At 56.5% G+C, this 27,003-nt stretch overlaps 1 protein-coding gene across 10 annotated transcripts; it reads right to left on the bottom strand.

The window, feature by feature from the left end:
* Nucleotides 1-52: 52 nt before the first annotated feature.
* On the bottom strand, nt 53-25,226 carry Plekhg5 (pleckstrin homology and RhoGEF domain containing G5). 10 transcript variants are annotated; one of them, XM_060378984.1, is made up of 22 exons: nt 25,211-25,226; nt 24,021-24,097; nt 9,591-9,720; nt 8,725-8,827; nt 8,336-8,396; nt 7,934-8,025; nt 7,481-7,617; nt 7,052-7,185; nt 5,971-6,180; nt 5,683-5,874; nt 5,435-5,530; nt 4,750-4,800; nt 4,422-4,571; nt 4,123-4,233; nt 3,877-4,026; nt 3,662-3,799; nt 3,420-3,539; nt 2,670-2,802; nt 2,474-2,589; nt 2,208-2,389; nt 862-1,641; nt 53-585 (listed from the first exon to the last, which is right to left on the bottom strand). In XM_060378984.1, the coding sequence occupies exons 2-22, from the start codon at nt 24,042-24,044 to the stop codon at nt 576-578; spliced, it is 3,120 nt and encodes a 1,039-aa protein (XP_060234967.1). In that variant the 5' UTR covers nt 24,045-24,097; nt 25,211-25,226; the 3' UTR covers nt 53-575. The 10 variants fall into 10 exon arrangements, with proteins under 10 accessions (XP_060234967.1, XP_021499934.1, XP_060234969.1 ...); XM_021644259.2 differs by lacking the exon at nt 25,211-25,226 and adding an exon at nt 24,826-24,958; XM_060378986.1 differs by lacking the exon at nt 25,211-25,226 and adding an exon at nt 24,826-24,854 and having other exon boundaries at nt 24,021-24,094.
* Between the last annotated feature and the right edge of the window lie 1,777 nt (nt 25,227-27,003).

Here is a 27,003-nt window from a genome sequence, read left to right on the forward strand (position 1 = left end):
GACCCCCTGCACAGGGATCAGTAGAGATTCCAGAAGCACAGGACTCTCCAGGGAAGTATATACAAGTCTTTATAGAAGAGCCAAACTCAATAAATACGCAGACAGAGCCCAGCCCAGCCTCAGAGGCCAACATGACCAGGAGGGAGGGCGTAGGCTGGGGTAGGGACTCGTCCATGAGTCCAATTGAGGGTGGCAGTGGGAGGGCAGCCTGGGAGCCTAGCCCAGAGGATTAGGGCCAGCAACGTCAAGAGCAGAAGACCAGGGGCTGCCTGGGTAAGGGGGTGGAGCATTGCAGCCGGGGCTGGAACTCTATGGAGCCAAGCCCTTCTCCATTCCATCCAGTCTGGCAAAGTGCAAATTGGCCTTGGGGTGACAGGTGGCCATCCTGCCTGGCGCTCCGGCGGCAGTGAAGCAGGTGCCATGTCCCCTTGGAGACATGTTCTCTGCTGTCCCTTAGTGGCACCCTTGGGGGGTCTCCATGCACAGGAGGCAGCAGTGAAGCAGGTGCCAAGTCCCCCAGGAGGCGGGCTCTCTGTTGTCCCTTGGTCAGTGGATCCTTAGGGGTCTTCTTCTGCTCACACTTCCCTGCAAGGAGTGGGGAGGAAGTCCGTTCTTGGTTGATGGCATTCACAAAATGGTTCTAGCTACCCCTCTTCTTCTCTACAGTCCTCTGACCCCTTCCCTGCTATCTGCTACAGACAGCCCCACCTGGCACTGGGCCAGGCCTACAGCTCCTTTTCACACTCCCTCCCCAAAGGCTGATGCCTGCAGTCAGGCTGCATCACTACCCACTACCAAGACTTGGTGCTACCCAGGCCATCACACTAAGTCATCTGTCCCTCCCTGAGCTGGGCCACTCACGAGGCAGTGAGAGTGGAGTTAAGCAGCAAGGTGGTTCTGATCCGGTAGAGCTGGGCCAGCGTCAGTTTCCTGTGTTGAGCAGAGATCCCTGGGGGAGGCTCAGGCTGTACCCTGGGAGCCGCCCCAGAAGGAATTTCTCTGCATCTCCTTCTGGCAGAATCTGCAGGTTCCCCAGTCGGGTGGCTGGCTCTGTTCTCAGGTTCTGACAACTCAGGGCCTGGGCCACAGGCCCCTGGGCAACTCCAGCCAGGCCCACCTTCCTGAAGGGAGCTCTGAGTCCTAACCCCAGGGGTCACAGTGAGCAGGCACAGTTCAGACAGGCTTCGGCTGGGAGCTGGGGGTGCGATTCGGGTGGCACTCCCCGACAGCAACTGTAGGAGGCTAGCTTCCGATTTGGACTTGAGCAGGTGGGGCAGACGAGGGAGCAGCTGGACAGGAGTACGGCGGCGGAGGCGGGGTGAGGGCGGGGGCGATGGGGTTTGTGACAGCTCTGGGGGCTGAGGCAGGGGCACTGGCTCAACCGCAGGGTGTGGGGCCACAAAGTCTTGCAGAGAAGTGGGAGATAGGGTGCCATAGGCGGAATCCATGGAGCAGGAGCGGCCATCCACAGGCCCCAGGGGTAGCAGCTCACTGGTAGGAGTGATGGATGAAGCAGTGTTGCTAAGAGAGGTCTCGTCCGACTGGGAGCTGAAGGGACCATGGCCAAACTCTGGGGATGACATTGTCTCCCCAGGCTCCACCACAACCATGGCCAGGGTCTCAGTGGAGCCATCTGAGGCACTGTGGGAGCCAGAAAGAGAGTCAGCTAGCCATAAGATACCTAAGAGCCTAAGCAGCCTGGAGCCCTAGCTCAGGTCTTCCAGGCACTGTGGCCAGACATGGGTACCCCTCCTGAGTCGAGACACCTGTGCACAGGCTGAAGGCAGCTACAGGTAACAGATCATGTTGAAAACCATCCTCCGTGCCTGTGCCCTAGCTGTCCAACACTCCCACTGGGTTCACACGACGCTATTCAGAGCGCAATCCCTGTGCCCTGGCCTAGGATACTTGTCCTGATGGGCCCTGATGAATATTTTTATTTTGGGTGTGACCTGGTCTAGCTGTAGTCCTGGAACTCACTATAGTCCTCCTGCCTCCACCTCTCATGCTAGGATCATGGCCATGTACCTTAGCTTTCTGGGTAGATTATATGTCTGCCTGTCTTTCTTATTCCCCCACCCCCTTCTCGAGACAGGATCTCACTTTGTTGTCCAGGCTGGCAAACACTTAAGGTAATTCTCCTGCTCCAGCTCTCAAGTGCTGGTGTTACAGACCCCAAGCTTCCCGTGTCGTCGCAGTAGACATACCAGTGCTGGGAGCTGAGGCTGCTGCTGCTCTTTCGAAGGATGGTGGGGGAGCTGGCAGCAGAGGCGCTGCTCTCCTCAGCCTCCTCCTCCTGCTCATCTTCCTCCTCTTCCAGGCTCTGCAGGTGCTGGCTGCCCGGATGCTCCTGTGCACACAGCTGTGCCCGAAGCTGCTGCAGCTGGTTCTGCAGGTGGAGTGGGCACAGCCGCAGAATGAGCTGTGAGCACCACACCTCATCTGCCTGGCACCCATGTCACTCTGCTCTCACCTGTGCATTGTAAATAGTGTCCACCCAGCTTCGGCACAAGGCCTGGCTGCTGGCCTGGAAGGTGTAGGCCCCCACAGCGCTGTGGAATTCATTCAGGTAGATGAGGAGGAAGGAACCTGGTCACAGAAAGGCCAGGTCAGTACTGCTCCTGCCCATGGCAGCACTGTGACCAGGAGCAAAGGGCAGAATTCCTCACCAGGGTCCCGAAGCTCCCGGCACACGATCTTGTCCACCAGCAGTGGTGGCCTGATGACCTTCGTCCTCTCTGCTTTCTTCACGGCCTTGGTCACCAGGAGCAGATCCGTGAACAGGAAGCAGTACACCTCCATCTGTGGGGGGAAGCAGGCGTTGCAGACACAGACAGGAGCAAGAGGCCCTGCTCCTGAACTTTGTGAACTTTAAGCAGGCATCCTCACTAGGACATCTGTCACGTGTTCTTAGGTCACCATGCTGGTTACTTTGTCAACCTGGCATGTTAGGGTCATCTGGGAAGAGGCTCGAACACCTGAGTATAATACCCCATCCAAGCAGCCCATGGGCCAATCTTCCGGACAGTTTCTTATTAATGATTGACGTAGGAGGCCTAGCCCACCACAGCCATCTCTGGGCAGCCGGTGCTGGGTTGTGTCAGAAAGCAAACCCAGGTTCTCCGAGGCCTCTGCTGCAGTCCTCCTCTGGATTCCTGTCCAAGGCCTCTGCTGCAGCCCTCCTCTGGATTCCTGCCCTGATTTCCCTGGTGATGGCCTGTGACGTGAAGTGTAAGCCTAGCCGACCGCCTTTGATCATGGCGTTTCATCCACTGATGGAAAGCAAACTAGGGCATTCAGCATATAACTAGCCACATACCTACTGACTCAGGCTCAAAAGAGCCTCAGGAAGGACAGAAAACCTGCAAGGCAAGAGTGGTGGGGCAAGGGCTCTGGGTAGGGGGTGGTCTTAGGGTTACCTTGCTGTCTTTCCCCTCTTTCATCCTCAAGCTCCCTTCCAGCAGCAGCTGTCGGGTCTCTTCGGGGGAGGCGCCAGGCATGGGTGCTGTCAGGTCCAGATGTAGAAATTCCTTCAAGAGCTTTAGATGGGGGTGCAGATGCCAGAGGTCAGGGCCAGAACTGGGGACCCCAAGCGAGATCTGTAGCATCCCCCTCGGACAGTCTGGTGCTTCCAGTAGGACACCAGAGACTCAGTGCCTACCTTATCCACCTCGTCATTGCTGCCCTCCACAACCTCGTAGGCATCGATCCGGCTCACCACCCCTGCCAGCCGCTGGCGCTCCTGCCGCTGGCGCATGCACGTGTTCACGTGGTGGATGAAGTGTTCCACAGAGCTGATCTGAGGACAGGTGAAGGGGTTAGGGCGAGATCTCAGAGAGCCGGAGCCTAGGGCATTCTGCTCACAGTTCGGGTTACCATGGTGATGACGGCTTCCTTGGCGTGGGGCTCATCCGTCTTCCTCAGCACGGACTTGAGCAGCAGGGGGTATTTGGTGAGCCGCTGGTGGGGTTTGGCCAGCATGTCGCTCAGCTTCAGTCGCTGGCACTGTTGGTGCTTCTCAGCCCACTGTAGGAGTGGGGCGGAGCTCAAGTCTAGCCTTGCCCCTCAGGCCCCGCCCACCCAACTGTGCCCAGGCCTGTACCCAAAGCTGCAGGCCCTCACCGTGACATACGCGCGGAACAGGTCATTGTCACGAAGCAGGCCGCGCATGTACTCCATGCAGCCCTCCTCCTCCATACAGTATCGGATGTACGGCTTGAAGAGTGCGCCGAACTGTCCCGGGACAACAGAGAGTCACCACCCGGGGCCTGGCCAGGACCCAAATCCAGGTCACCAACAGCTACTACTTCCTCCCTTGGCCACAGAGGTAACCTGGGGTCAAGGTTAGTGGGAACCAGAGGGATGGATGGGCAGACGGGGGTGGGGGAATTCTAGCTCTGAGGGTGCTTTCGAGTGCACACCATCTTGAAGCCTTTGAGAAAGTCCCCGGGCTGCAGCAGCGCCCGCGTCCGCCGCGCCTTCTCCAGCACCGGCACCATCACGCTGCCCCACAGCCCGCGGTGCAGTCTCGCGATCTCAGGGATGTTGCTGAACAAGCGTTCAGCCTCCACCTGGGCGAACGGAGGGGTGGGTCGCCTCCGCCCGGCCCGTCCCACCTCCCAGCTGGCCCCGCCCAAGCCCCTGGTACCACCCCCGGCCAGGTACCTAGTACCTGCCCCCTCCCTCCCCCATCCAGGCCCCGCCTCTCTCCTAGTACCTCCCCCGCCGCCGCCCCAGGCCAGGTCGCACCTCACACAGGAGCCCCGACTCTTGCAGGTTAAGAAGACAGCACAGGAACAGCTGTGGGGGGAGGGGAGGCTGCAGCAGGGACATGGAGGGGGGGGTCCCGGCCCTGGAGCCCTACCCACACTCTTATTTACCCCTTCCCCGTAAGGCCCTGAAGCAGCCAGAGAAAAGAGGGTGCTTGGAAGCTCCAACCCACCCATGCCCACCGGAGGGAAGGGTCACCCCGACTGGTCCCACCAGGAGGAGAGCTGGGGAGAATGGCTTCAGCAAGCAGCAATGCTCCGCCAGTCACCTCTGCCCTGGTTCAGCCTCCGACCAGGAAGCTCTTTCCAGGAAGCCCAGGCCAGGTGCTTACCCTCCCAGGCCAGCTGAAATCCCTTAAGTGCCTATCTGTTCTGTCCCACCCAGGATGCCCAATCCTGGGAACCTGACATACAGCAGGTGTTTAGAAAAGGCTGTTAGACACGTGAGGCCTCACCTAGGTTGGCCAGCTTCACCTGGCCAACAAGCCTGAAGCCCCTCCCAGGCACCTGCAGGGACCCATTCCTCCCCAGATGCAGCCGTTGGACCTTCCTGCTTTCAGCCATCGGCAGGCTGTGTAGGTGGCCTGTGCAGGCGAGGCAGCAGCAGGGACTCCGGCCCCACACTCACACTGGTGATCACACGCAGTTTCCGGCCCCACACTCACATTGGTGATCACTCGCAGTTTCCGGATGTAGGACACTTCGGTGTGCAGGAGTTCCCATACTGCCTCCTGTTGGTGGCACTGCCGCCTGGTCAGCTTCTAGAGGGAGGGCACAACAGGTTAGCCGAGGAGGTGTGGGAGGGCGGGCAACCCTGCAAGGTCCTCCATTTCCTGATGGGAGAGCTGGACAGGGAGGCCACACTGTCGAGATATCCCAGATGACAGCCGCTGCTTTCCCTCACTACACCCACCTCATGGCCATCAATGAGCTCCCGCCAGCTGTCCTCCAGCCTCAGGCTTGCACTGTCTTCATCCTCTTCATCATCCTCTTCTTCCTCCTCCCAGGAGTCATGGTCAAAGCGTAGCCTCCGGGGCATACGGGGTAGCCCGAAAAGGCTGTAGGCATGGAGCTTGCACTCCAGCTGTTCCATCTTATCTACTTCCTGGAAGGAGACCAGGGCCAGGGTCAGTCAGGGCCACAGTCATGGCTAGGGTCAGGGTCAGTAGCCACTCTGCCCTGAGCCCATGGGGCCACATACCCGACCGAAGGCACTGGGGCTGGGGCTGGAGCTGAAGAAGCCGCTGAAGCGACTGGCTGCCCGGTTCTTCCAGCTCTCGTTGCTCCCGCTGCTGGTGCCCCCACTGCTGCCAACAGGCAGAGAACAGCTGGAAGGCGGGAGGGGCTCCTGCCCAGGGATGCTCGGCTCCCCCAGGAACTCAGACATGTTCTTGCGCCGGCGGCCAGGGGCCTGACCAGGAAGCAACAGGCATGCAAGGGCAACTCCCACCAGTCCCACACAGCGGTTTCCAGGACCACAGATCAACCAAGCAGGCCAAGGGCCTCTGCATCCCTGACCCCTGAAACTCAAATGTCCACACAAGCTCACTGACTACTGCCATAGGCCACCTGGCTACACGCAGGAAACAGGAAGAAACTCAGAGCTGCACACACTCAGTGGCACCACAAACAGCTTCAAAAGGTCCCTTTGAGGCTGGAGAGATGGCTCAGTGGTTACAAGCACTGGCTGCTCTTGCAGAGGGTTTGGTCCCATACCTGCATGGGAACTCACCACTGCCTGCAATAACCCCAGTTCCAGGGGCTCTGGTGCCATTACAGCCTCCAAGGGCACTGCATATATGTGGGTCACATACATACATGCAGGCAAAACATTCATACACATTTATTTTTTTTTAATTAAATGCTCAAAAAGACATTTTTAAGAGTTCGAGGCCAGCCTGGTCTACAAAGTGAGTCCAGGATAGCCAAGGCTACACAGTGAGACCTTGTCTCAAAACCAAAACAAAGCAAAACTAGACCATACAAACAAAAAGGGAAGGAAGAAAAAGGGACAAGATCCACAAAACAGGCAGACCCAGTAGGTAACACATTCTCCCTTCCCAACGGAAATGTGCGCCTTTCCTGCTCCACACTCCCCGTGTGCGCTGACTCCCCGGGCACTAGAACACTGAGACAAACGCTGCAGAGACTGCGGTCCTCGCAGAACCACACCTAGCAGAAGTGGAAACTAAGCCCTGAGCGCGTCCTGCTGGAGAGTCCAGGATGGCTCTCCCTTGAGGAGGTGCCCTGCCCTACCCCCTCTCCAAGGCCCTCCTGCTCACCAAGATATCCAGACCACTCTCCCGGCGGCTCTGAGGGTCCACACGCTCCGACAAGGGGTGCCTCAGGACTGGCAGACTCAGAGACTTGGAATCCTTCACTCCCTGCTCCACTTTGCCCTCATCTCCTGGCTTGGCTAGCATGGCATGTTGGGGCACAAGAAGTCCTCAGTGCCCAGGTAGGGGAGACAGAGGGGCCCTAGTCCTCTCTCCCCTGAGGCTTCAAGTCTGGGCCTAGTCACCCTCCCCAGGAGCCCCACCCTGCCAGCCCTAGCGACCAGCAGACCAGCAGACACCTGTATGTTAATGAGTCTGCTCAGGAGCACCGCCAATGGGAACCTGAGCCCAAGAAGGGCTCCACGTCCAGGGTGACCCAGCAAGCCCCTGCCACCCTGTCCAGAAGGCTGGCCACTGGTGAGCTGCTCTGCTCACCTTTGACCCGCAGGTAGTGTCCTCCAAACCTGTAGGCCTCGAAGGTGAGGGACAGGGCTGTGTTTGACTGGTCCAGGTAGATGTCCACTTTGCCCAGTGCAATGCCCTTCCTCTCAAACACTGGCAGCAGCACCTCCCTGCCCCCAGGAAGGAATATGTGCATTAGGGGGACAATCACATGCCTCCCGGCCCACCCACAGACACAGCTCCAACCACCTCCCAAATACAAAACAAAAAGCAGCACAGGTAGGAACAGACACCTGTCGCCGGACACCTGTCCCCAGAGTTTTATAGGTCCCTCTCAAGCACAGCTGTACAGTGAGGGTTAGTGAGTACAGGTAAGCCTTGTAGAGGTGTCCCATCCACACAGGTACACACACAGGCTGCAGAGAGACTGGGCATCCTGACAATGGAGCTGGGGCTGTCCTCCCCACTTCCCCCTCAAGCTCCTACCCCAGTGACTTCTTCTTCATGGCCGGCACAATTTCTGTTTCAATGTCCACGTTCAGGTCAAATTTCAAGGTGAAACACTCCTTGCTTGGGTCCTGAGAGGACGTGGTCTGCTAGCTTCTCCACTGCCACCCATCATGTACCCACCACCCCCTGTGGTCCAGACGAAAATCCCAGTGCAGGGGAAGGCCAGCCCTACTCCTAGACAGGCCCCGGGGTCCCACCTGCCTGAGAAGGTCCTGCCCATCTCCATACTTAGCCAGGTGTGCAGCTCTGAGCTGGACCGTTTAGGGGGGCAAGGGATGGCCATGCTCACTCCAGACTCCGCCCCTAGATTTCAGCCTCAGGAAAAGGGGGGGGGGGGGCTTTTGGGAGCTGAGGCGGTCAGCCCTCTTGGTTCCTTACATCCGTGTGCCTCCTTCTTGCTTTCTTCTTGGAGATTTTCAGGCCAGTGCTCTTCCGGTCCCTAGAAGGAAGCAGATGCTGAGGGGCTGGCGGGTGCTCACTGATGTGGGGTGTAACTGGGAGTCTTTGTGGGCTCCCCACCCTTCATCAACTGCAAGTAACCTTGATGCTGTCTATCTGCCCTGCTGCCTGTGTGGGACTGCTCGCCCTCTGCTGGCCAACACTGGAGTCGCACACAAGGATTAACAAGTCCGGATAGAAGCCAACCAGGCACGTTGAGCTTGGGCCAGCAGGGGCGTCGGCCATCAGTCCTCCAGAGTTGGACACTGAAGCATGTGCTCCCTGGTCTTGCTCCTGTGGTGGCTGCTCTGCCCATGAACCACACCTACCCCCTTCCATCCAAACAGCTGTCCTCTTCTTCCTCCAGGTCTGCAGCAGGGCTGGTTCGTGGGGGACAGGACCGGGTGGAAACATTCCGGGCCAGGACAGAGCCTTTGGAGAGAGGGAGTGGGGTTATGTCCCTGCTTCCTCTCTGGTCCATCCTCAGCCCTTAAACACAGCCTCTTGCAGAGGCTCTGCCCGGATCTACCCTGGTTTGAGCCCTTCGCTTCTGCCAAGAATGGGCTCTCTGGTTATTATGCAAGACCATAGGGTCTGCAGTGATGCACGGGCGATGCCCCGCCCCAAATGCAGACCCACCTGAAAGCTGTTACCTTTCTACAGCAGGAGGGGAAGAAGGCCATGCCTCAGAGAGGCAACAAGTCCTGGCTCTCCCTTTTGCCTCCCCCCTTCCTCCTTGACCACACCTGAAGTCCTAGGAACCCTGGGGGAGTGGAGAGTGCCTTTGTGTCTCTTACCAGCTTGGAAAGGAGAAGTTGCCCTGCGTGTCTTTCAGAGCCAGCCCCTATTCAGCAACAGGGGCTGCTAAATCCCTCCTCCAAGCTCCTTCCAAACACGGAGGCCACAACATCTGTTCTCCTAGGCCAGCCACCTGGCATGGAGTTTGCCTAGAAGTTGCTGGCCCCAGGCATAGGCAGAATCGGGGGAGGGGCAGGGAAGGGAGCTTCTGTAGTGAGCCCGGCCAGGGGCAGGCTCAGCTCTGGGAAGGTGTATCTGCAGATCTGTATTTCATTCTCCTGTTCTTCACACAGACCCACCACAGTGCCAGTAGCTACCCAAACACTGTTACCACCAAGAGAGGGAGTTCTGAGGCGCCCAGAGAGTCCTAGGGGCCCGGCTGGTCCTCAGGGCTTACCTTGTGGGGGCAGGTCAAAGCGAATGTGGCCATCATAATGCATGGTGTTGTGGAACTTGCTGTCACAGGCCTCACACAGGTTGAGGGGCCCCCGGTGGTGCAGCTGCTGGCAGTCGGCATGATGGCATACCTGTGGGTGAAGGGTGGGGCGGTGGGGTCAGACGAGCTCCAGACAGACAGACATTCCTGACACACAGCTGTGGCCATCCACAAGGTTCCTTCTGCTTCCCTTAGTCAACATCTGGACAGCCTACCCACTGCCTGGTTCCAAGGAATGCAGAGACAAGCAGACCCTTTATTTGGAGGGTCTTTCAGGCAGGAGAGCCCCACCCCTACCCCAAAAGAAGCGTGGAGTGTTCTTCAGTTGGCATTGGGACACCTGGAACAGTGACATAAGCACTCTAGCCTGGCTGCCTGGACCCTCTGCTCTCAGGCTATGGCCTGCCTGAACCTCAAAGAGTAGACCCCACCTGGATTGATACTCTGTAGCATGAGAAGTCCAAAGCAAGGGTTGCTTCTCTCTCTCTCTCACACACACACACACACCCCTGCCTGGCAACTTATGCTTGTATTTACCATATTTATCTATATTTATTTGCCCCTCCCCCTTCCTGGAGGGCTGTCAGCTTCTTGGCTTCCAGCTGCCAAAGGCCTAGCCTCCAATGGCCTGGCCCTAACACAGTCCCACTTCACTTCCTGCTTTAGGCTCCCACCTCCATGTTGGCCACACACCGGGGCAGCTGGGGCTTCCCAGGATTGGCCCTGAGCCAATCTGCAGCCAGCTGGTCCTCCCAGATCCCTGCACACTTTCGTCCCAGACTCTCCCACTTCCTGCAGGGTCAGGTTTCCCCTCCATCAGCACACGCCACCCCTCATGCAGACCTTCGGCATCTGCGCCCCTCTTTCCCTTTCAAGGAAAACTGCAGCCTCTGTCTTCACAGCTTCCATGCAATTCTCTACTCTCCCCACCCTGGCCTTCCGACAGGCTGGGATTCCCGTTTTGGGGTGGTGGTAATGCCAAAGAGGATCACACTCTATACTTCAGGCAGGTCTCAAACTCAAAATAATCCTCCTGCCTCTGCCTTCCTAATGCCGGTATTACAGGCATGAGCCAATATGCCTGGCTTTTGCCACTTTTTGTCTTTAAATACTTCAAACCTACAGACAGTTACAAGAATAGCATGCTGACATACTTCAACCTTCTGGATTCTGAGATAACCCACAGCATCTCTGCCTCCTTTCAGTCTTTCTCATCGTGTCTCCTTTGGTGCAAAAGCCCCACACAGCCTGGGTTAGCAAGGGCTCTGTAAGGCTCAACCACTGCTAAACTCTCTTTACTCTCCTTAGCTTTGAACTTGTGATCCTCCTGCCTCTGGCCCTAGAGTAGCTAGGATCACAGACCTGCACCTCTCGGAACTTGCTTGCTCTGTACATCAGCATCCACCTTCCTGTGCCTCCTGAGTGCTGGGATTCAAGGTGTGCACCACAACTGCCCAGATTTTTTTTTTTTTTTTAAGATTTAAAAACACACACAGAGACGCAGAGAGATTTAAAAAGTTTGCTGGGTGGTAGTGGTGCACACCTTTAATCCCAGTGCTCTGGAGGCAGGTAGATCTCTGTGAGTTCAAGGCCAGCCTAGTCTACAGATGGAGTTTCAGGACAGCCAGAGTTATACATAGAGACCCTGTCTTGAATAAACCCCAATCTTTTTTAATTTTATTTTATGACTATTGACTGCATGTATGTACCTCATGTGAGTGCACTGCCTGGGAGGCCAGAAGACGTCGCTGGAGCCCCTGGCACTAGAGTTCAAGGTGGTGGTGAGCCACCACGTGGGTGAGGGAACTGAACGTGGGTCCTCTACAGGAGCGGCCAGTGAGGGCTCTCAACAGCTGAGCCGTCTCTCTGGTCCAGCTTTTTAAAACATTACTCTGTGTATGTGTGTGCAGATCACACAACCTTTAGGACTAAATTATCTATCGCCGACGTGGGCTTCAGGGACTGAGCAGAGGCATCAGCTTGTCTCCACAAGCACTTTTACCTGCTGAGCCACCTGGTACATCAGCTCCCCATGTGTGTGTGTGTGTGTGTGTGTGTGTGTGCCTGCATGTGTCTGTGCAGGGGAGGCACAAACGGAGGCCGAAGATGGTAGTTTCAAGTGACCCAATCTGGGTGCTGGGAACTGAACAGATGTCCTCCAGAAGAGCAGTAAGTGCTCCAGCCACTATGCCCCTAGGCCCCCAACAGTTAACAGAGTCCAGGGCTAACACTTGTTTGGCATCTTCCCCAGTCACCTCGAGGGCTTCCACAAACACTGATGGTTTAGCCTGAATCAGTCATTCCTCCCATGACGGGGAGCAGGTGCAAAGATTCCCTTTTTCTTTTTTGTGGGCAGGAAAGGGAGTTTTAAGACAGTCCGAAGCTGGCCTCCATCTTACTATGTAGGTGAGGATGACCTTGAACTATAGCTCTGTTTTGTTTTCCTCTTTTGAACTGGTTTTTTGGTGTTTGTTTTTATAGATTTGTTTTAGATCATACATATGACTGTTTTGCCTGTTTGCTTGTGTACCTCAAGCATGCAGTGTCCACAGAGGCCAGAAGAGGGTGTCAGATCTCTTGGAAATGGAGTTACAGGTGGTTGTGAGCTGGTACATGGGTGCTGGGAATCAAACCTGTGTCCTTGGCAAGAGCAGCCACTGCTCTTAACAGCTGAGCCAGGACCTGCACCTTTAACACTGCTGTCCCGCTGGCTTCCCAGATAGATGACATCACTGACCGCTAATGGCTCTCCCATCCCCTATGTGGTCAGCCGTCCCTGGGAGGTCAGAGGAAACCCTGTTCCAGGAGGACACACACCATATGCACTGAGATCCCTCCGGTGAGTCTACGTCACTCTGTGTAAGAGCGGAAAGTGCCCACCTCTGACACTAGCTGGCACCTGGCCTGCACTGCGACCTGTCTTCAGCCTTCCCATCCTGCTTCCTTCCTCCGCTCAACATTCCAACCAGTGTCCCCCAACCCCCAGTCAGGCCCTCAAGACTGATATTTTCCTCTGCCTGATTCAGAGCGCTGTCTCCAGGCCTAGACAAATTCAGGTTATCAGCTTTTGTGGCAGGAGCCTTTACCACTGAGCCATCTTGCCAGCACAGGACTTGTATAATTTATTAACTAGGCACGTGGAGAGGCAGTGGCGAGTGTCTGGCTGAGAGAGCCTGAACAGAGATGTCCAAGATGACAGACAAGAGGAAGATGGCCTAGAAGCAGAGAGAGCGCCTGGAGTAGGGGGGGAGGGGAGGAAGAGGCAGGAGAAAGTCCAAGCTCAGCAGGCAGGGCTCCTCCTGTGCCAGGCGCTGCACTGAAGTCACTTCCGTGTCATTTCCTCTTATCCTTATTCTACACGAGAGGAGTGTGAAGCTCATAAAAGTAAATCGACAGAGGTTACACACGGGTCCAGCCGGAGCTTGAAGCAGGGCCCCAGCTTGCTTACCTTCAGGCCACTGCCAGGTACCAAACAATGGAGAGACGAACTGAGGGAGGTGGGCCCCTGCCAGCCTCTGGGAGGCAGGTTTCTGGGAAGAAACCGAATTAGTTCGCAGCTTGCTGTTTGGGCTCTTGCTGTCTCTCTCTTACTCCAGACAGAAAAGGACATATAAACAGCGGTCAGCAGGTGGGCCCCTTGCCCCAGGGGAGATGACAGGAACTGGGTCCTGAGACACCGGCTGCAATGGACATTATGACCCAGATTCCTGACAGCCGGTGGTCAGGGCTCGGAAATATTTCCAGTTCCTGTTTTAATCCACTGCTAATAAAGGCAGGAAAACACGTACCTATCTACAGCCATGAATCCCAGGACATGCTAACAACCACCTAGCTCCTCTGACTGGGGTGGAGGGTTCCCAGCTCCAGGGCCTCCTCATGACAGTGATCCGGGGAAGCACCTGCTCCCCTTCAGTTCCTTTTTCCAGGTACCCTCGGCCTCTCTGCTTCAGTGCCCTGTTGGCTAGGATAGCTTCAGGTGTCAATGCCAGGTGAGGCTAGATAACAGCCAAACCCAGGTTCTGGCCTTAGCACGACAGTAGAGACAGCACTAAGTTGTAGCTCCTGAGAAGGGCTCCTAATTCAGGGCCACAATTTTGTTTTTAAATTAAGTCAACATAAAGACAGCGCTTTTAATCCCAGAACTCCAGAGGCAGAGTCAGGGAGATCTGTGTGAGTTCGAGGCCAGCCTGGTATACATACTGAGTTCCAGGACAGCCAGAGCTACACAGTGACACTGCTGAGAGAGAGACAGAAATTCATTCTAGTCCTTTTGGCCAATTCAGCATTGGACTGGCCTCCTCAAGGGATTCATTTTCCAGTCCTGAGGCTTTCAACAGCTCCCCTACCAGGACAGCACCTATGGCCTCCATCCTGCCCCTGGTCTGTAGGCTCAGGACCCATGAGGGTCAGTTGCAGGCATTATGAACCAGAGTTCCCATGTAAAGTAAAGATGACGTTATGGAATCCCCAGAGTGAGAGCCTGAGGTTGGGCCCGGCAAAGCCCTCTTGGATAGACTTCCTCCTTCCTTACATCCTATTGCTGGCTTCTCCCAGCACTACAGCAGACTCAGTCTCATAGCCTATAGACTCTTAGACTCTCCTGCCTATCTTAGACTCATGTGCCCTTCCATCGACTCTGACACTGTCCAACAAACCCACCTCTACAGGCAGCGGTGCCCCGCTCTGTGGGAGAAGCCCTGTGGTTGGGTCAATGAGGCAAGCTCCTCCCTTGCAAACACGGAGCAGAACGCTTGAGCACAGCAATCCCCTTCCACCCCACTCCCGGGCCAGGTCAGGCAGCGCTGGAAGACAGGCTCTCCTCTCACACAAGAGCTGGGACCAAAACTCAGGAGAAGCAGGGGCTGAGTGGCAGAGGACAGGCGTGGGACAGAGGAAGGAGAGGGGGAGGGGTGGCCTGGGCCCCACAGGTGTGTCCGGAGGTGGCAGACACAAAAGGCCTAGGGCTTGAGGGGCATCTGTTTGCCAGTCTATTAGCTCCAGGGTAGAGACCCCTCCCAAGCCTCACCCCCACAACCAGCTGTATGCAGCCCAGAGGGTTCAGCCACCCCAGCTTCCTGGGGAGGGGAGAAGAGAAGACCAAGTTATTCTACCCACGTTGACCCCCTACCTGGCTCTCATTGCTGCGGGCCTGACCCCCGACCCAGGGGGACTGGGAGTCTGGGGAGGGCAGCTCGGAGCCAGGCCTGGCTGCCCCTCGGTGCCCGGAGACGCCGGGTCCTGTCCCCATGGTGGCCGGAGGAAGCGACGGTCTGTGCTGCGCTCACTCAGGACAAAGCACGGAGCCCCGCTTCCTGCCATTGTGCAGTCGCGCCCAGGGGCGGAGGGGGGGGCTGGGCCAGTGACACCCTGTGGAACCCCAGCCACTCCCAGCCAGGGCTACTCAGGCTGGAGTACAGACTGGACCCCGCCTCGGGGTCACCCAGTGCTTCTCCACCCCAGGGGCTCCACACACAGAGAAAGGGGGGTGCGGCTGGTTTAAGGGCCAACTCCCCTGGGGTCCGCGGACAACCCTCTTTGCTGGGTCTCTAGCATCCTGTTGCACCCTGTGTTGAGGACCATGTCAGTCCCATGCAAAGCCCTAGGGTCCCCTCCCCACAACTCCATACCACACATAAGAGCCTGGGGATCTGCTCCAGGGGCTAAAGTAGAGACTCCAATGGAACACATGACCTGGGAGCGAAGCCGGAGGTGGGGGGAGGGTGATCGGGAAAGAGCGGAGAGGCTGGGCAGTCCCCAGCTGTCCCCTGGGAGTTGGGCCAGGGAAACCCCTCAGCCAGGCCGGCCTTTGCGGGAGGTCACTGCTACAGCTAGGCTGCGACTCCGCCGCCAGAGGGCGCTCGGCACAACCTGACAAGCTGCGGGTCCCCTGAAGGGGTGGGGCTGTGCTTTTACACTCGTCCCCAGGAAGTGGAGGCAGACCCCCTCCATCACCTAGAGTCATGGAGGACCTAAAGGGCCGACATGCGCACTCACGGTTAAACCCAGACTGGCTTGTGCCGGTCTCATAGAAGTCACTGTGTGGCTGAGAATGGCCTTAAACTTCTGATCTGCTCGCCCCTCCAGAAAGGCGTGATTACCTCTGTGATGGTTGTCAACTTGACGGCAATGAACGACAATCCAGAAATGGAAGGCACACCTGTGAGAGATTTTCTTTTTCCCTCTCTTGCTCTTTCTTTTTTCTTGGTTTGAAGTGAGTGAACCCACATCTAGTGCAGACCTGTGAGGTAGGAAACCTCAAGGTGGGCACACACACCCTTAAGCTGGGCCACACCTCCTAGTGGAAGCCTATGAGCACATGGAAGAAGCGTTTGCTCCTTGCCTGCTTGCTCTCGCCTGGCTAGCAAGTGCATTCCTTCACTGGCACTAGGGCCTACTTCTTCAGGATTCGAGCGTCTACCGAAGATCAGCTGAGACCTCCAACCTTGAGGACCTAGCAACTTCTGGATTTTTGGACCTGTCCATAGGTAGCCATTGTTGGATTACCCGGAGCACCGCCTGTAAACTCTTCCAATACATCCCTTTCCACATACACAGAAAGAGAGTCATTCTGTATGTTGCGCTACTCTAGGGAACCCTGACCAACACACCACTGGCTCCTGGTTTACATGGCTCTGGGGCCTGAGGTAGGCAAGCCCTCTTCTAATGGAGCTTCCAAGCCTTGTTTTGTTAACAGATAGGAGACAGGGTCCTACCTTCAATTCTAGGCAATCCTCCTACCTCAACCTCCTAAGTGTTAGACTTACAGAGCCACCATACTTGCCCTAAGGCTTCTGGCTCAGGCTGTAGACATTCCTCAGTACCCTGCAAGGGGCCCATGCTGTCATCCACCGGCACACCTACCTCATCAGCCAAATAATCCCCAAGTCTGGCATCATGGGGAAAGGAAGGAGGCAGGAACTTCTGAGTTGGGTTTTAGGGCAGTAATTAATCTTAGGCTTCAATGGCTACCTTCACCCCAAAGGTCAAAGGTCAGGTCACTCACCATTGACAGTACAAACTCTCATCTTATTAAAAAAAAATATATATATGAAATCCCAGCCAGGCGTGGTAGTGCACCCCTTTAATCCCAGCACTCAGGAGGCAGAGGCAGGCGAATCTTTGTGAGTTCAAGGCCAGCCTGGTCTACATAGTGAGTTCCAGGACAACCAACAGAGAAACCCTGTCTCAAAAAACAACAAAAAAATCCCACCAGAGCCTGGTTCCCTCTGCATCTGCCAGGTGTCTCACGAGGCTGCTTTCCTCTGGCCTTCTGGCTGATATCCCTACGGCTCCCCAAGCTCAGAGCCTCACCGCTCACGCTCTGTCCAGAACTGTATGTGCTCAACCTTCAAATGGCTGGCACTGGGCCCCCATCCTGCCTCCCCCAAAGAGCTCTCAAAATATCCCCTCAGTCTCCTTCTCTGAGTCCCCAATGTTGAATTAATTTCTCCTTAGCTTTCTCACCACCTGACATCATTTGCTTCCTTGTTCTCCATCACTCCTCCCTGTAGAGGCCGGTGGTCTTGGTGTCTGGCTCACTATGTCCCTCTGCCTTCAGGATGGTCCTGGCTGGCCCATAGCCACGAACAAGAGTGAGCAAGAGTGATGAATGAACACACGAAGCAAAGGAAGGGTCTTCAGCCACTGACAAAGCTCTTGAGGAAGGTATCAAGCCTGTAGCCAAGGGCCAACCCCCCACCACCGTATGCGCGCGCAGGCGCACGCACACACACACACACACACACACACACACACACACACACACAGTCGGAGATAGCTACTACCTTCCCCTGGGTCCTCCCAACTTCCTGCCCCAGGAGGCTGAGCAACAGGAGGCAGTGATTGCCCCCAACTTAACAGGAAGAAGCTAAGGCCTGGAGGAGCTGCAGGTTGCCAGGATACAGGTGGACAAACGCACATCTGTGACTGGAGCCACTCCCCACGGCTCAGCACGGGGTGGGTTGGGGCACAGGTACAGGCTAAGTGGTGGTCTGGACAACAGGGTCTTGAACACCACCTTGAGGAAAGGGTAGAGATCACAGACAGCTGGGAAGGAAGTCCCAGCAAGCAAAGATCACTGGGGCCAGGACATTTACCTAAAGGACTTCTGGGAGACTGGGCTTTGGTCACTCTATGTGTTGGCTACCCTAACAGAGGTGGAGGTTGCTGCTTAGGGGACCCGGGTCATGCTGCCCTAGGCCAGAGTGTAGCATCAAGAAAGGGACAGAGTGGGCCTGAGGAGAGGAGGAGCCCTAGCCTCTGCCATGGATGGGAAGGCAAATCTGAGGTCCCAGTCCCTGACTCTCTCGGGAGGGGACCCCTTCCAGCCTAGCCTGGCTCCAGAGCGAGTCAGGGCTGCCTTGGTGAAACTGATACCCAGACACTAGATGCTGAGGCTTAGGAATAATGGGATCTCTAAGGCACTCCAATCAGGCTCTTTCCCCACTGGGACCTTCTTCCCAACCCCAGAAAATTAGAGGGTTCTGTCCACACAGGGCCAGCTGGGACTGAGAGGAGTTCCAGGTCCAGCAAGAGCTACAGATCTGGGGCTAGATGGAGCCGGCTCGGTGCTCAGCCCACAGCAGACGGACGGACCTGAGAGAGGAGCTGGGGTTTCCTGTCTGAAAGGCACGCTGGCCCTAGGCTTCTCTAGCAGAGCTAGGCTCCCCTGAGAGATGGCCCAGGGCTCTACCCGCCACCTCAGATATCCAAGGGTGGTGCCTGCATGCGTGGGCAGGCCAGCCAGGGTGGGGTGGCTCTGCCAGGCAGCTCTGAGCGCTGCAGGCGGCTCACAGGCCTCCTCCTTACCCTTGGCCTGGGCCTCACCCTTTTGTCCCATGGGTCTCCGGGCCTGCGTGGAGGCAGAGTGTGACCTGAGACAGGTGGCACAGGACAGGAAGCCTAGCCACAGGCCCCTTCCTCTTGAGGGTCCAGGCTGGGATGCAGTTAGGCAGGAAGAAGGGGCTTCTGTCTGTGAGTCTTGCTCCCTAAAAGCAGTGCCTGGACTCCCAACTGAGGAGGTTCTGTGCTCCATGTATGCCTGCTCTCCCCAACCACCAACAATCTCCTCACCTGCCAGAATACAGCACTGACCATCACTATAATGAGCCACCTGAGGAGCCACTGTGCCCTAGTATAACCTTGATGTGGGGCTCAGAAACAGCAACTATGAAAGCCCAAGGTCACCAAGGAAGGTCACAAAGGAAGGTCACTAAAGCCTCTATCTCCCTGTCTCCCACCAAGATTGGCCAGGGCCTCTCATCAGGCCTGCCCCTTCCCCAGGAAGCCAGAGGCACAGCTTCTTGTGTCCCCTGCTACAGAGATCTCTTCTTCTGAGACAAATTGGGACTTCCAGATGGAGCAGGGTTGGACCAGCCTCCTAAGTACCCCCACAGGCCTAGACCCCTGCAGGGTCCCCCCACACTAATCCCTACCCTCACTAGCCAACTGTCCCCACAGCACAACCACAGACTCCTCATGGCCACAGTAGTGTCTGGGCACATTCTCTCATTAAATAAATGAGGTAGTGTCGACGGGACCCCAAGTAAGGAACTGCAGGTCTTATTATGCAGCTCCCTAACTTAGAATCCTGACCTCTAAGTCAGGGATCCCAGCCTGGCAGTCCTCACTCTAACGCGCCTCACCTCGGGACATATGCCTCCTCCTCACGGCCCAGGCAGAGCTGCACAGCGGGAGCAGCAGGTAAGCGCACCGTCTCAGGTGACCCCACCTACACCCACTGCGCTGAAGCATAAGGGGTCACAGGGAAAGTCCTGCCCGCGAACCAGAAGGGGGCAGGAGGCTGGTGGCAGCACTGGGGATAAGCTAGGGTCTTGGCTATAGGAGTGACGAGTGGGCTTCACATGACAGGGCTGGTACCCTGCTAATCTATAGCTGACTCCCTGGTCGCTCACCTGGCTTCAAGACAGGCCCAAGGGAGAGGAGACACTGTGACCAGGAACTGTCCTGGCTGGAGGAGGAGCTGGGGGACAGGGTGGAAGCACCTGTGGCCTGGGCCTCAAGCCGGGCCGACTTCTCTTCTGAACAGGGTGTCTACCCCCAGAAACTGCCTGCCTTCCTGAGTCCCTTAGAAAAATAAAGATGTGTTCACTTTTACTTGACGTATGAGAGTATTTTCCTTGCACGTATGTATGTGCACCACAGGTGTGCTTTGTACCACAGAGGCCAGAAGAGGCTGTCAGAGCCCTGGGAACTGGAGTTACAGACAGTTGTGAGTTGTCATGGGGGCGCTGGGAACTGAACCCAGGTCCTCTGCAAGAGCAAGTGCTGTTAACCTCAGAGGCCTGTCTCCAGTCACCTCCTGACTCCCCAACCCCCACACCCCCCATTTTGAAAGGGTTTCACTGTAACCCTAGCTGGTCTGGAGCTCTGTATAGACTAGGCTGGCTTTGAATTCAAGAGTTCACCTTTATATCCTGAATGCTAGGATTAAAGGCATGTGCCACCACACCTGGCATTGTCTTTTCTTTCTTTCTTTTTTTAAAGTGTATGGGTGCCATGTCATCACGTATGTAAGTGCACCGTGTGTGTCTGCTGCTGGAGGTCAGAGGAGGCGTTAGATCCCCGGAACTAGGGTTACAGCCACGTGGTTGTGAGCCACCATGTAAGTGCTGGGAATCGAGCCCCAGTCCTCTGCAAGAGCAGCCTTCGTTGTAAACTCCTGAGCCGGCCCTCCAGCTGCCCTCCCCTCTGTGCTTCTTCTGCATTTTATAAAAGGTCTCGCTACCTATCCTTCCTAGGCCAGCCTCAAACTCACAATAATCCTCCTGCCTCAACCTCTTGAATACTATAATTACAGGCACTAATTACCAAACTACCACTCTCTTCTCCCAGCAACCCATAACTGCACTCAGGATGGGGGGGGGGGGGTAGGGAGCCACACTGGGTCGAACAACCCCACCCCCTTCCCTTACCCCAGAAGGGTAGATCTGGGGTTCAAACTCCCAGCACTGGCCCTGTCACGCTGGGCCCCACCAGGCAGCTCCTCGACTTTATAGTCTTACTTGCTGGGCAGGTGCAAGCTTTCAATTGCTCACTCCAAATTATTGAGCACAACCTAAGTGAGCCACACTCACTGCCCCCTGGTCCTGCCCTTCTTCAGGAGGACCTGTTTTCAGCCGACTAGCCTCTAAAGGGACCAGTCATCTCCAAAACCCACTAAACCTGGCCAGTCCCAAGGGCACTCTGTCTCCTGTCTCTTATTACCAAAGTATTGCCCCCGAAAACAAACAGGCTGGTCACCATCATGGCATCCTGCCCACACTGGCTCAGCAACAGCAGAGGGTGCAGGCCTCCTTTGGCCCCGACTCCACTGGCCTTCACCTTGACACCACCCCAGAGCCCTCCTCTCCTTGCTCCACAACCCTGAGAGAACTCTGGGGTTTCCATATCTAATCTCCAGCCACTCCATCACTCCTATGTCCCCCATCTGCTTGAACATGCCAAGGATAGGGAGCTCATGACTGAATAGTGAAGGGATAGCTCCACTGTGGAAAAGTTCTCTCTATGAAATCCAAACTTACCTCCCTACCAGGCCCTTGAGAGCAAAGCAGAAAGCATCACCTCCCTTTCTTCCTGGGGGCAGCTTGGGAATGGGGGCCCTGAGAACAGGAAGTCATCTGCTCAGTGTGCCAGTCATTCCATGAAAATGGAGTTGGCTCTCCCGCCTGGGGTGGGCTGCTGGCAGGAGACTCCTACTGGGACTAGCACATTCTTGGCAAACTGCTAGGACTGGTTCCTTGGTTTGAGGGTCCCTAAACCCTTCAGTATGGAGGCCTGTGGTCCAGTACCAGCCCTGCACCATGTCTCCTCATGACCCAAGGTACTGAGCAGACTGATCAGGACGCTTGCCACAAGGAGGCCCAGCAAAGAGCTGGGGTCAGCCACTGCCCTATGGCCATTCTGTAGGACGGCTAAGGACATCCATGACACTCACCTGCCTTGGTCATTCCCCCTTTCCTCCCCCTCAGTGTGCTATATGAGTTTGTTGGGCAGAGTCTGGTGTGCAGAGCTGTGAAGTCTCACCCTGGAGAGCCACAGGGAGCACACGCAGAGCCCAGGAGAGGCTTGACTATTCCCACACGCTGCAGATGAATTCCATGCCCACAGCGTGGCACGCTACACACTTCTAAGCACTCTACACAAAGGGCTTCTTTTAATCCTCAGGGCAACTGGGAGAGGTGTAATGACCACTCAGGGTAAAGAGGTGGGCACAATCCTGGAACTCAATGGTATGAGCTATACGTCTTCATCACGTCTCTTAAGGGGTCCCCACGGCACACAATCCTGCCATATAGGACACTTAGCAAGCTCCTGATGAAGCTTAACCTTCCTTCTCTTCGTCAGTCTGTCCTCCTCCGACTCATTCCCATCTCACCACCCTGACATCCCTCCCCTGCTCACTCTGCTCCCCAATTCCACACCTCCCATTCCCAGGACCACAGCTGCCTCCTTCAGAAAGTCCATCATGGTTACACCAATCCTAGTGACATCCAGGGACAGAACATGGCGGGGAGACAGCACCCAAGGAAGCCCTCTACCCCTGGAATTAGGAGCAGCCCTGTTTGCAGATGGCCTTTCCTGCTAACAGCAAGAAATGAGAACAGGCCACTACACCCTTAATCCTAACACTCAATTGGGAGGCAGAGGCAGGTGTATCTCTGTGAGTTCCAGGCCAACCTGGTCCAGTACAGCCTCAAAAACAAACAAACAAACAAACAAAAAGAACAGGCCTGTTCTCAGAAAGCCTCATCCTGGGGCAATCACAGGTACTCTGTGATGTATGCAGATTTCTTTGCTTCTCTGAGCTCAGTTTCCCCTTACACATTGCCCTGACCATAAGTCAAGGTATCAGCAATGACCTTCGTCCCTCTTTCTCACCAAACCTTCACCGTCCCTCTCTCTGCCTCCACATTCCTGACTGTAGCTCATCCCCTTCCTGGGTCTACTGTTTTCTTCCTGTTACCACCCATATCTCCACTTCTTCCAGAGGCCACCTCCTTCAGGATATCCTCCACCTGGCAGGATAGGTGATCCCACGGCTACAGAGGAGCTGAGCTGAGTCCCCATCAGCCCAGGGCAGGTCTGAAAGCTACAGAGGGCCAGCCCTCTTCTCATGCCACAAGACCTGTCCATAGCAGCTTGGGGCCCTGTCTCAGCTCCAGGGTCCTGGGACCACTGGGACATTGTGTCTCATCCCTCTGTCACCCCTTTAGGTCAGACAGATGCTTCAGTTTCCCAGCAGATGTGTCGACGGAGCCGAGGCCAGCTTGCTTGCCAATCTGGGGGAGAGGCAGGCAGCCAACACCAGAGCCCAACGCCAGGCACCACCCGGGCCAGCAGATTGTATCTGACATCACAGCCGCCCCCTTGCCTGGTGACCACGGCAACTGGAGGCCGCCCCCTCCTCTTTCCACCCCCAGAACAGTCCTCATGTTCCTTCTGACCATGGGCCTCCTGTGCTGGATGAATGGGGGCGGGAGGGGGCATTTTAAATCTCCCGCAGCTGGCAGGGCCAAGCGGCATGGAAGCTAGGAATATGGGCTCTGGCCTTATAGACCTGAATCCTAGGTTCGAATCCCCAGTCCACCACTTGTCACCATTTCCTCTCTCTGAGCCTCAGTTTCCCCACCTGTAAGTGGGAACAAGGCCAGGGCCTCTCCCAGAAAGGAGGAGCAAGCTGATACAGCACTGGATGGCCATTGTCACACAAATGTGTGCTGCCTCGTAGGAACTGTGGGGCCTTGTCCAAGTCACACGACCTCTCTGAACTCTGGTATCTTCATCTGGAAAGCCTGGTGACAATACCTTCCCTACTGAGCTGCCACAGCCATGGGTAAGGCACAGAAGGCGTGTGGCACCGAGCCCAGTGCGTCACGGGCAAGAAATGCCTGGGTGCAGTGACATTCTTGCTGTTACCTCTCTCCCTGGCTCCCTTCTCTTCAATTTATTCTGATTCCTCAAACTCTAAGGCCAGTGGCCCCTTTCTCCTCCCCTTGGTCATGGCCACAGCCACAGCTGTGCTCAAGCCCCACTGTATCCCATGCCCAGGTCTGAAGAGTGGCCAGATGCCAAACCAAACTCTGAGGACCGACCACTTCCCGTCCGAAGACTCCACTTCTTCATCTTCCTTATCTGTGACTTGGGGCTGCAGCTCCCAACTCCTCAAGCAATGGCAAGGACCCCATGGTATACTTCCTTGTTTTGACCCAAGTCCCCTACTCTGCTATTCCTGAACCATGAACACACTCTCTGCCTCCTAAACCAGCCACCCCGAATCCAGAGGGCATCGCTGTGCCCTGCCACGGGCTCCACGGACATCCTGGGTAGGGAGAACTTGTCCTGTATTCCCCAAGCTTGGCAGTCCCCTACCTTGGCAGCTCGGCCCTTGTCCATGCAGGCTGGGTTCTGGCAGCGCAGTCCCTTCTCCTCTGCTGGGCTCTGGTCTTCTGTGGAGAAGCAGAGGGCATTAGTTGGAGGGGGGCACCCACACTCCCCTGGGCCCTTTCGGCCTCCAGGCCAGGGGACTGAAGGGGCGGACTCCTCAATCCTGCCTTCAAAGGAAGTCAGTGTCCTTTTCTCTTTTAAAAGCCAACTTATCTGCAGGGGGATCTGTTTGCAGAGCCCTTTTCTGTGCAGTTCCCCAGGGAAATTGTCCAGATTCCAGGGGGGTGTCTTTGGAAATCAGCTACTCCTTCCCTCAGTCCCACTGGTGGGGGGAGGTGAGGGGGAGTGAGGGGGGGAAGCTCAGTCACCTCCTGGGGCCCCAGACTTTATATGCAATCCGGAGCAGGGCTCCTCGGAGAAAGGAGGGGGACGCCAAGGGTCCAAGATGCCCTTCCTAGCCCTGTTCTCCAACTCAGACCCTCTGAAGGCAGACATTCCCTTCCAGGGGCCTGGGACCACCTCTGTTCCCTGCTGTCCATCTCTGACCGTGAGTCTGGCCCCCTCTAAGCTGATGCCTTTTCTTCCCGGAGGCTTGGGCGCCGCAGCGAGGGGGCAGGGGCGAGGACAGGGCAGCTGCAGCCAGTCCCGAGTTTGAGGCCGGCGTCCACCCGGTTCCAGCAAGGCCCTCCCCGGGGCAGGCCCGGCCCCCACTCCTGCGACGCCCTCCGAGCCACCGGAGCAGCCAGCCGGCCTGCAGGGCGGGAGCAGACGTCGGCGGGGTCGCACTCACCCATGGCGCCGAGCCGCCAGGAACCGAGCGCGGGTGCGGGGAGACCGAGCGCCGCGGCCGCCTGGCGCGCGAGGCGGGGCGGGGCAGGTGGGCGGTGGGAGGAGCGCGGGGCGGCCCGCGGCGGGGTGGGGGGGCGGGGAGCCGGCGGCCCCCGACGGCGCCTCCCCGAGAGACGGGGTGTGTCCCAGGTGGGGTCCCACCCAGCCCTGCTCCCCGCCCCTCCGGCCCCTCCAGGGATGGCCACGCGCGCGCGCGTACTGCGCCCCGATTCCTGGCGGCCTCCCGCACGGTGGGCCGCACGGCGGCGGCTGCAGCTCAGGCCGGAAGTGCCTCCAAGGAGAAGGCGCCTCCTGAACCCAGACACGCGGGCCGGCGACACACGCACCCCCTCTGCTCCGGGCCGCTCCGCTACTCATTTCGGAATGGCTGCCACCCGCGGCTCCAGGGTTCAGGACGCGGTGGAGGTGGGCGGACCGGGAGCGGGTGGCCTCACTGAATGGCGGCTGCTGCTGTGTTCCCAGCTCAGCACACGCACAAAACTTTGCAAAATTACCAGCATCCAGGCCAGACAGCCCCGCACCCAGACACCCCCAGCCCAGCAGGCCCCATGCGCTAGGTTTCCTCAGAGCTAATATGCTTTCAGGAATTTCCCCTAATCGTTTATGGAAATGGGATTATCAATTGTTCTGTTGCTTTTGAGTCAGGGTCTCACTGTGTAGCCCTGGCTAACCTTGACCTCACAGAGGTCCACCTGCCTCTACCTCAGGGGTGCTGGGATTAAAGGCCTGCGCCTCGACACCCCACATGGACAGTGTTTTGAACCCTTTTGCAAGAAGCACCTAAAGATGCTCAGGACCAAGGCTTTTGCTGCCCAAATCCAAGGTGGAAGAAGAAATCCAACTGTCTTCTGATCTCACTCCATGCATATTTTAGCATATCTGAATGCACGCACACGCTAAATAAAATTAATATTTGGGGCTGGAGAGATGGTTCAATGGTTAAGAACACTGACTGCTCTTGGAGAGGACCCAGGTTCAGGTTCAAGCACCCACATGGCAGCTCACAACCGTTTAGAACTCCAGTTCCAGGACATGTGGTGGCTTCTTATGGTCTCTTAGAGAACCAGGCATGTACATGGTACACATACATGCAGGCAAACACACACAAAATAGAAATATTAAGCAAAACAACAACAGAAACCCAGCCAGGTGCAGTAGCGCATGCCTGTAATCCCAGCACTCAGGAGGCAGAGGCAGGTGGGTCTCTGTGAGTTCAAAGCCAGCCTGGTCTACAAAGAGAGTCCAGGACAGCCAAGGCTACACAGAGAAACCCTGTTTCAAACAAATAACAACAAAAACCTCAGAGAGATGACCCAGACTCCACCAAAGGAGGACTCAGTGTCCCTGAGTCAGCCTGTAAACCCTTTTTGTCCACTGGTGCCTGCAGGCTCTGGGCTGACAAGGTATAGAAGAGTGAGCTTGGTTGGGAGTTCAGGAAGAATCCTTTAAAGTCAGAAGTCAGAGAGTAGGTTCCCTGGCCCCTTCCCTAGAGGCCTTTCATCTGGAGCAGGATGTTTTACACAGACCCTGTCTCTGAGAACCCAGTTTCTATTACCAGAGTCTTGAGTCTTCTGCTGGGCACATTTGGCAAATATAAATCAAGCCCTGGGCTGGACATAAGAGACCCCATGATGACCCTGATATGCCTTGGGGAGCTCACATTGGGTCTGGCAGAGGAGACTTCGGGGGGAGCAACAAAACTTCAATGCAGTAAGGAGAGGGCTCCGTGGAAAGGGGCTGTGTTCCGTGCGTCCAAGCTAAGGGCAGTGTCCCGAGGCTTCTGGTCTGAGAGGAAAATTGTTGTGGCATCCCTTAGCCTACTCTGTTGGGCAGCCATCCCCCAGCGAGAGCCCGAGACCATTCCTGCACTCGGGGCTTCCTGTGGCTCCCAGTCTCTGGTCCAGCTGCACTGGCCACGGCGCTGACCATAGAATCCCTGCCTCTGTCCAATGGCCAGCTGCCTTTCCTGGTGCACAGGTAGAGAGTGACCCTTAGAAGACCCTGACCAGGCTACCGGGTCACCAGTCCTGCTGTCCCCAGTCGCTTTGCCTTCCAGGAGGCAGCTGACCTCAGAGTTCTCCTTATTCTCCCTCCCTCCCTCCCTCCCTCCCTCCCTCCC

The sequence above is a fragment of the Meriones unguiculatus genome, chromosome 3, assembly GCF_030254825.1.
Source record: "Meriones unguiculatus strain TT.TT164.6M chromosome 3, Bangor_MerUng_6.1, whole genome shotgun sequence".
Taxonomy (NCBI): Eukaryota; Metazoa; Chordata; class Mammalia; order Rodentia; family Muridae; genus Meriones; species Meriones unguiculatus.

Coding starts and splice junctions, on each gene's coding strand:
- Plekhg5 (XM_060378982.1), bottom strand. CDS start 14,877: ATGGGGACAGGACCCGGCGTCTCCGGGCACCGAGGGGCAGCCAGGCCT. Junction 5,531..5,682: donor AGCTCATTGATGGCCATGAG/GTGGGTGTAGTG, acceptor CCCTCCCTCTAG/AAGCTGACCAGGCGGCAGTG. Junction 4,572..4,749: donor AGTCGGGGCTCCTGTGTGAG/GTGCGACCTGGC, acceptor CCGTTCGCCCAG/GTGGAGGCTGAACGCTTGTT.